General features: G+C 34.4%; 1 protein-coding gene across 1 annotated transcript; it reads left to right on the forward strand.

The window, feature by feature from the left end:
- Nucleotides 1–5,890: 5,890 nt before the first annotated feature.
- LOC126685813 (phytolongin Phyl2.2) lies at nt 5,891–7,168 on the forward strand. Its single transcript, XM_050379779.1, has one exon. The coding sequence runs from the start codon at nt 6,147–6,149 to the stop codon at nt 6,963–6,965; it is 819 nt and encodes a 272-aa protein (XP_050235736.1). The 5' UTR covers nt 5,891–6,146; the 3' UTR covers nt 6,966–7,168.
- The last annotated feature ends 1,783 nt before the right edge of the window (nt 7,169–8,951 follow it).

The raw sequence follows: 8,951 nt of genomic DNA on the forward strand, positions 1-8,951 counted from the left end.
AAAAATACCTTTAGTATTTCTAGCATCAAATTTAGCAAGCTGATTCTTATTGTTATAGTGAATAAAGCATTTAAACCCGAAGACTTCAAAATAATTAAAGTCGGGACTTTTACCTCTCTAGAGCTGATATGAAGTCATTTTCAAAATAGATCTTACCAATGCTTTGCTGTAGGTGTAGCAGGCTGTGCTAATAGCTCTGACAAGATCCAAGTTGTAAAAAGATAGGCTCAGTCTGAGTAGTTAGCTTTGTCTTGTTTATCTTCAGGATGAAGTTGTTTAGCTAGATTGGTGAACTCATTTCTCATCTTGGTCAGGTATTGGTTGAGTGTGACTTGACAATGTTTCTCACATGCTTCAAAATAATGGATTAGGCTCTCACAATCCAGCCTAGATTTGACAGTATTAGGTTCAACTGTTTTTGGTTGAGCTGAGGAGATAGGCTCAGTAACAATACTCTTATCTTCATCAGCTTTAGTATTGATTTCAGGCTCAGAAATGCTATCTTTTCTAGAGATTTCTTCAACAAGACTTTCCTGGATTCTTTTCATCAAACTAAATCTTCATCATAGCATTGATGATTTTATCCATCTCCGAATCATATTGGGCAGCTGTATTGGCTTGACCTTTCTTATGGAGATCCCTCTTCTTAAGGCCATAAGCTATCTTCTTAGCAAGCTATTTTCTCTTAAACAACATAGGCTCGGATGAACAGTTTTTTTAGTCCACTGGTTAAGGATGCATCTTCTATAGGGAGGTTAGTCACAATAGAAGGGCCAATCATATTAACTTGACTGTTGTCTCCAAAGCCGACTGTTTCTTTTCAAATAGCTTGAGCTGAGTAAATTTGTATTTGCCACCCGTCACGCGCCTATAGCAAGTGTCGTCCATGAATCAATTAATATGCACCTTCTTGCTCCTTGGGCCAAACCTACAAGAGTTAGTGAGCTTTTGGTACCCAAGCTATATTGGGTCCTGGTGAGTTAGCATAAAGGGTCAAGCTAATTCTTTTAGGAACCCTAATGCAATTAGCTTCAACTACTCTTTTCTCAAAAGCGCAAAGCTTAGCTATGTGACCGCTCACTGTTAGCTTCTCCAGAAGAATCGGTTTCTAAATCTTTATCAGCTTGCAAGTTGTTAGCTTCACCCTTTTTAATTGCTATCAATAGAGTTATTCTTTGGAATAGGCGCATCGTCTAAGCTTTCTTCATCAACATGGCAAACTATTTCAGTTCCAGAGCTAATTATCTTATCATCGACCAAGCTAATCCATTAGGCTGAGTTATTTAGTCTTCTCATTGTAACCAGCCAATTTCTTTCCATTGTTCTCAAAGACTCTTCTGTTCATTCACTATGTCAAAGATCGAAAAGCTTAGCTCTGGAGTAGTTTCATCAAGCCGTATCTGCCATAGCTCGTAGTCTCTCCTTAGCTTACTAATTTTTAACTCTTTAACTTGATCAGCTCATTCAAAGGTAACTTGAAACTTGTCCCATGTTTCTTTAGTAGTGGTGCATCCCCATACTTTGTTATACTCATTCGCATCTAAGAAACAAAGGATCATGTTAATAGCTTTGATATTGGGCTGAGCTATTTCTCTAATCAACTTCACAATAATCTTCTTCGATTTTAGTTCTTTAGTCTCCATTAGCTTCTCGGATGATAAGTTGGAATGATCTTCCAGCTCCCTACGTCCATAGCTTGAATAGCATTTTTCACCCTGCTCTTTCAATAATCAGAATTAGCTCCATTAATAAAATAGGATAATTTATAGAGCTATATTCTGGTAGGCCAGTAGTACTAAAAGTAATACTTGAGCTAAATGCTATCGGATCACTTCAGCAAGCTAACATATTAGCAGTAAGCAAACAGAGCCTGCTCTGATACCAATTGTTGGGTCCGGCAATAGCTCAAGAGGGGGGGGGTGAATTGAGACTTTAAAAACTTTTCTGAAATAATACTATACTGAAATACTTATCAAGCTGGTTGATTAGAAACCTTCCAAAAGCTAATCAAATATAAGCTAACTAAAGTCTTTTAGAAAACTGTTTTGATAAACACTTTAGTAAGTTAAAAGTCCAAGCTAATATAACTTGTAAAGCATTTCAGAGTAATGGTATAAAACATTTAAAGTCTTTCAGAAAATCCTTTTGTAAAACAGTAAGCTAGAAAAACAGCAAGCTAATGAAACAGTAAGCTAATAGAGCAGTATTGAAAGCATAAAGAAAGAACACCAGATTTATAGTGGTTCGGCAACCCTGCCTACATCCACTCCTTAAGGACCTCATCCTTAAGTATTTAACTTGCACTTCAATCTCTATTACAGGCTAGAGATAAGCCTTGAAAGGATACAGCCCTAGTTCTACCCAGAACCTAATCTGCTTCCCTTCCTACTGGTTTTGATTAGTTCCAGCAAACTAATAGGTTCACAGCCTTAGCTTTACCCAAAACCAATCTGCTCCCCAATCACTGGTTTTCATTAGCTCCAGCAAACTAACGGGCTACAGACAGTTTTACCCAAAACTAATCTGCTCCCCCGAACCACTGGTTTTCATTAGCTCCAGCAACTACCAGGTCACAGCTTCAGCTTCACCCAAAACTAATCTGCTCCCTGAACCACTGGTTTTCATTAGCTCCAGCAACTAACATGTGACAGCCTAATTCTACCCAGAACTAGTCTGCTACCCACAAGCTATTCTCACAAGGTGCTTGAAACCTTCTCACAAATACATATAAAATGGTGGTGTTTACTCTCTCATTTAATACATGATAAACCCCTAAAGATAGAGAGAGAAACCGAAAATGAAGCTCCTTTTGGTGGTGCTTTGATGCTCTCACATTCCACACACAATACAATGAGTGAAGTCTTCCTTTTATAGAGAGAATAGAATATTCTAGAATTAGTGCTGAGTCATCCTCCTATTTTCTTCAATTCTTATCCTCAAGGCAAGGTGTACAAGGTGACAAAAGGAGGAGCCTATTCTAGGCTGACTCGGCCAATCAGGTTGTGCTCACTTTTGTTTGCTAGTGCTGGCAGCCTGATTTGTGTAGTACAAGGTACACTGCCAGCCTGTTCTTGTCTGCTGAGCTGGAGATCCTCATGCTAATTCCGAAAATGCCCTCTAGGCAATATGCTTGATCTTCAAGATAGAATATTCTAGACTCTTCTAGAATGTGGGCCTTGCAAGCACTCAAATCAATATGGGCCTTCAATATTTTCTTTGTCCATAACCATATGTGTGCAAGATGACAAATCACTAGCCTGCTGACGAGCTAACAGAGCCGTTGAGCTATTTCTGTCTTATTCTGGCAGAGGTTGATTTGTCCGTACGAATGGCAGACTGACTAGTCAGGTTGTCTGGTCTGGTATCAGAGACCGTTGAGATAATTTTGTCTTCTTCTAGCAAGGCTGATCTGTCCGTACGATTGCCAGACTGATATGTAAGTTGTCAGGTCTAGTGTCACAGACCGTTGAGCTAATTTTATCTTCTTCTGGCAAAGGCTGACTTGTGCGTACAATTGGTAGGCTGTTGGATTAGGTTGAGAGACCGTTAAGCTAATCCTTTAGCTTACTGATGAATTATGTTTTCCCCCTTTAAGGTCTTTGCTTCTCCTTTGTTGCACATGGATGATATGTCATTGTGCTCTCCATAGATGGCATATTCATTGATATTCCTCTAAGGATATATTAACCATTTGATTATCGAAATGCCCTTCTAGGTTTGGCTTAGCCTCCAAACTAGTAACTTTATGAAACTTGTAGAACCTTCATTACCTAATGTATCCTTCACAAACACTTGATAGAAACATTAGTGAATATTTTGTTATCATCAAAACATGGGCCTTGGAGCTAGGGCCTTTAGCCAACAATGTATTTTGTTATTTTCTTTGTAATCATTGAGTTACTTTTTGAATGTCCGTTGAGAGTGTGATTTAATACTGTGTTATCAGCTACGTTACTAAAATTCATCTTGAAATTCTTGTACTATACATGTTTTGTTAATCATTTTCGATCCTGTACTTGTATGTTTTCTTTTTCAACTAAGTTTTTCTTATCATTGTAATCTGTGAATAAATTCCCTAAATTCAATGGAATTAACTCCCATTGATGGCAAATGATGCTTCAAGCTGTGGCTAAAGCCAATTATTAACTACGCTTTCGAGTGAATCCAACGCGCTTTATATTTTGGATCATGCAAGTTCGAATCTCGGTTGACCGTCATCAAAAATGTGACGCCCTACTATATACCTGAAGTTTGCTAATATATCTGCACATCTATTTCCTTCATGAAGACATGAACCCGATTCACGTTTTAATTTCAAGACAAGCATTTCTTAATATGATGATTTAAATTATAATAGCCGTCAACGTGAATACTATCATTATAAAACGTTTGCACAACAATCAAACTATCAACCTCCAAAATATCTTATTTGATCTGTAATTTCCAGGCTAGCTGCAACACATGCCACACTCCCTAGTGCCCGCAATAAATGTACTATATTTGTTGAATTTGTATTTGATCCGCTAACTAAATGATACTCCCTCCGTCCCACTCTAATTGACAAAATAACTAAATTACAATAATCAATACAAACTAATAAATGACATAGAGAGTTACTTGTATACCCTTCTATTGATAATAGAGCTAATTAATGCTATTAGTATATTAGTCAAATTTTCATTAAATATTCACCATTTTTCCATAAAAGACATGACTTTAAATGAGGGTAAAGATGGAAAATTAAAGGAAAAAATTATAGTTATGTTAGTTTTGTCAATTAGAATGGGACACCAAAAACTCCATATTTTGTCAATTAGAGTGGGACGGAGGGAGTATTATATAAATTCACAAATATAATATTTAATTTTTTATATCGTGTTCGTATTAAGTTAGTTAATAAATAAATTGTGTTCGTATTAATCTCAATCATGTCATCATAATGACTCGATGCAATACGCAGACCTTCGTGACCACCAATCAAAACTCCATTTGAGAGTCACTATAATCAATGGTTAAGCTGGACCTGATGTATGCGTACAACGGATCCACATCATAATTTCTCTCCAATAAAGTAATGATGAATGAGTGAGTGGAACAAGTCCCACAGCATGTGATAGTGACTCAGGTGAAATATCCTACGGCTCATATTTACCAAAATAATGTATAAATCCAAAACTAAAGTGGCACGTGGACCCCGCCCTACGTTTATAAATCTGATATGATTAATCCTAGTAACCCTTCAAAATCCTCACTGGCCACTACTTTCATTTCTCATTTATTTAATAACTTTACTATTCAATAAATTTCTATATACATTCATTTATTTTTTTGTTTAATAAATATTTTTTAAATTGCGATTATGTAACTCAATTGCCGTTAAATAATTGACAATTTTATCGTCCACAATGACAAACATTTTTTTTCTTTCTTATCCTATGAAAATTAAAGGACTTTTCTTCTACTCCCTAGTACGATGACTCGAATTCAAAATCTTTCAGTTTTAGATGGAGTGCTTTTATCACTTGAGATAGCACATTTTGTTCCTTTTAAAAAAATTACAATAGATTTCTATATTTTTAAGTTTTAATTTATTCGATCTCTTTTCAAATTTGATGATGTGGCATGTTTGCTAATATGTCAAATTATTTACACATTTAATATGATTTTATATGCATTTCACAGTGAATGTAATGTATGTTTATTTTCCGCTAAAAGAATTTAAAAATCTAAATTAATTTAATTTTTTTGAAAATACAGAAAATTAAAGATGGATTCTGTCCTTAATAATCCTATAAGCTGTTGTTAGTCAAATTGACAGAGACCAATAGGAAACAGAAACAAATGGCAAGTTCGTAATTAAACATATAAATCAAGGCTTAATTCCCACCATGCCAGCCGTTTTTCTGTTTCTTTCCAAAGAATTCTTCAGATTCTTCCGTTTCCTTTCTCTTCTTCCAAATTTTTCTTTCCCTTCCAAACCCTAAGGAAGAAAATTTCAAAATTCTCCAAAAAAAATTCAAAATCTGTTTGAATTTCAATTCACCCAACAAAACTCAAAATCAAAATCCAATCCGCCAATCAATCAATGCCAGAACCCATTTTTTCTGATTCAATTCTTTGTTTGATTTGAAAAACAAAAAAATCAAATGATTTCAAATCCAGATCTAATCCTTTACGCTTGCATTGCAAAAAAATCCACAGTTCTCACCCAATTCATCTCTTCAAAAGAATCTGGAATTGAACTCATAGCTCAAAAATGCATAGAAAAAACCCCATCTCACCATTCTTATTTCTCCCACACCGTCCGAAAAACCACCTATTCTTTTTTAATTACCGACCCATTTGCTTATTTCGTAATTCTCCATGAAAATCTTGATAAATCCGAGTCTCTATGGTTCCTTAACCGGGTCAAGATCGCCTTCGAGTTGTTTCTTGAATCGAGTAAAAACAATCATGAGCTTAGCTATCATTGTTTTCAGGACGAGTTTTACCCTGTTTTTCAGGAGATTTTGTCGATCGATTCTGATTTGGTTGATTCTTTAATGGAAGTACCTAAAGAGATTAGAAACCCGAGTATGGATTCGACAGGTGGAAAAAGATCAGTGGTTAGACCGTTGCTTTCGAAACCCGCGAAATTGATCATGAAGAAGAAAAAAAGACCGGTTTTAGGGTGTGGAGGTTGCGTTGGAGATGCGAAATCGGTTGATAATAGTAAGATAAGTGAGAATGGCGGGAGTGTTTTGGCGAACGAGGAGTTTTCGGTTTCGATGCGGAAAAACGGGGGCGGGTATTATCTCGGGGGCGTCCGGGGCGGAGTTGGGGGCGGTGAGGGAAATAAGCTGAAGGCGAAGCAGATATGGAGAAAGCATGTTTGGATTGTTTTGATATTGGATTTGGTTATTTGTGTGGTTTTGTTCGGGATTTGGTTGTGGGTTTGTAGAGGTTTTAAGTGCATTGATGGTTGAATTCGGAAAGTTTCGGGGTTGAATTAAGGTTTTGAAGAAGATGAGGTGTTAATTGGTTATATTGTCTGATCTGATCAATCTCTTTGTTGTATGGTTGTTTTATTTATCTTTTTTGTATTGCCAGGAATTGTGAATACCTACAAGCTTATTGTATACAAATGTGCAGGCTCATAATCTGATATACGATCTTTCAAATTGCAGAATGAGTTAGTTTTTTGGTTATTAAATTTTTATAACCTAGAAGTTCGAACAAATTTTGATCGAAAAATACCTCAGAATATACAATGTTCCGACTTCGGTATCATTTTTTTTTTCAATCAAAACATTGCTCGGTGTTTGTAACTGTAAAAAGTTGATAGGTTATGTTCGATATCACCAAAATTTGGAGTTCGTGTTGTAATTGAAAAATTCTTATGGTACAGCTTTTATGCCCTTTGAGTTCATGTGCTTTTATGGACCTATTTTATTTAAACAAAGGGTCTTTTGGGTTCTTGAATTTTTGATACAAATTCATATAAATTAAAATTCACACATTTTGATAATTTAGTCTATAAGTTTTAAAAATAAATTTAATTACATTACTTTGTATTTTCAAAGTTTATTAGATAAAAAATAAAAATATATTTAAGGTTATTTTTTATTCGCTCTTAGAAATAAAAATAGATAAAAAATAATAATTTTAGGAGGTTATGAATTAAATTGTCAAAACAATTCAATTTAAATTTATGGGTTTGTTTTATATTTAAGATGTCTTCGGAAAGACGGATAAGAACTGAATCGAAAGTGCCGAAAAGTCGATCAAACCTCAACTTAATGTTTCACGGTTCATCCATACTGATATTTTATTCTTATTAAGCCATCCCTTTTTCTATTATCAAACGAATATTTTTTTTGGTAATTTTTGCCAAACTTGCACTGGAATGGCCGAGGATCCAATGAAACTTGTATTCCAAAATAGTTACAAAGGGGTGCAATTTCACGTGGAAAATGCACAGACATTGGATCTAAGCTATGCTGTTCTCCTTTGTTCGAAATGTCATATATAAGAAATACATATAAAAAAAAATCAACTTTTCAAGACTTTTAAAAAAAAAAATCATTTATGCCTCTAAAATTTATCTACAGAATCAAGTGAGTTTCTAACATTCGTAAAGGTTACGTATTAAAAGATGAACAAGCTTCATCTTCGATTTTGATTCATAAATGAAACGTTGAAAGTCTGATTGTTCACTTTTTAAAACGTTTGATGCATATTTAAATCTTTTCAAATGTTAAAAGCTGACTTAATCTTCAAGCAAATTTTAAGGGCACAAATGATTCTTTTTTCATTCCTTTATATGGATTTTCCAAATATTAAGATATTTTCAAGTGATCAACAATTGTTTTCTTTGTGTAATCGCCGCAAAGTGATGGCTACAGTTAGTGTAATCTCATTAATCTTCTTTTTAGACAAGTCCATTAATTATTTAATCTCCTAGGCTTAGGAGTTAGGACAGGCAGTAGCTTTCTTGGCTGTTCTTTTTATACCTTACAAATGGCAATTAAGTTTTCTAGTGTTGAAGTAAGAAAAATACTTAGATAGTTTCTATTTACTGCAGAGTCAATAATATTATAATACGTTATTAAAATAATATCAAAAATATAATTTAATTAATTAAAATTTTCACACATTCAATGATGTATAATATTACTATTAAGTGTTCATATGGATGAGGTGCTAGAAGTGAACATGATATTATTTTAGTTAAACCCATCTTGAAATCCTTTTATTATTAATTTCTATTTTTTTATCCTTAATAAATATTTTATATTTATATAGTCCATTAACTATTTATTTTTGTACACCTGTGATCCTTATATGAATGTAGTTTGAAACGTGTAACCAAACCCGAGTGGCGCCGTAAAATATTTAAGGGTAAAGGCATCCTCAAGTCCTTATACTATTAGTTTATATTTCATTTGATCCTTAATAAATATTTTATATTT

The sequence above is a fragment of the Mercurialis annua genome, linkage group LG6 (assembly GCF_937616625.2).
Source record: "Mercurialis annua linkage group LG6, ddMerAnnu1.2, whole genome shotgun sequence".
Taxonomy (NCBI): Eukaryota; Viridiplantae; Streptophyta; class Magnoliopsida; order Malpighiales; family Euphorbiaceae; genus Mercurialis; species Mercurialis annua.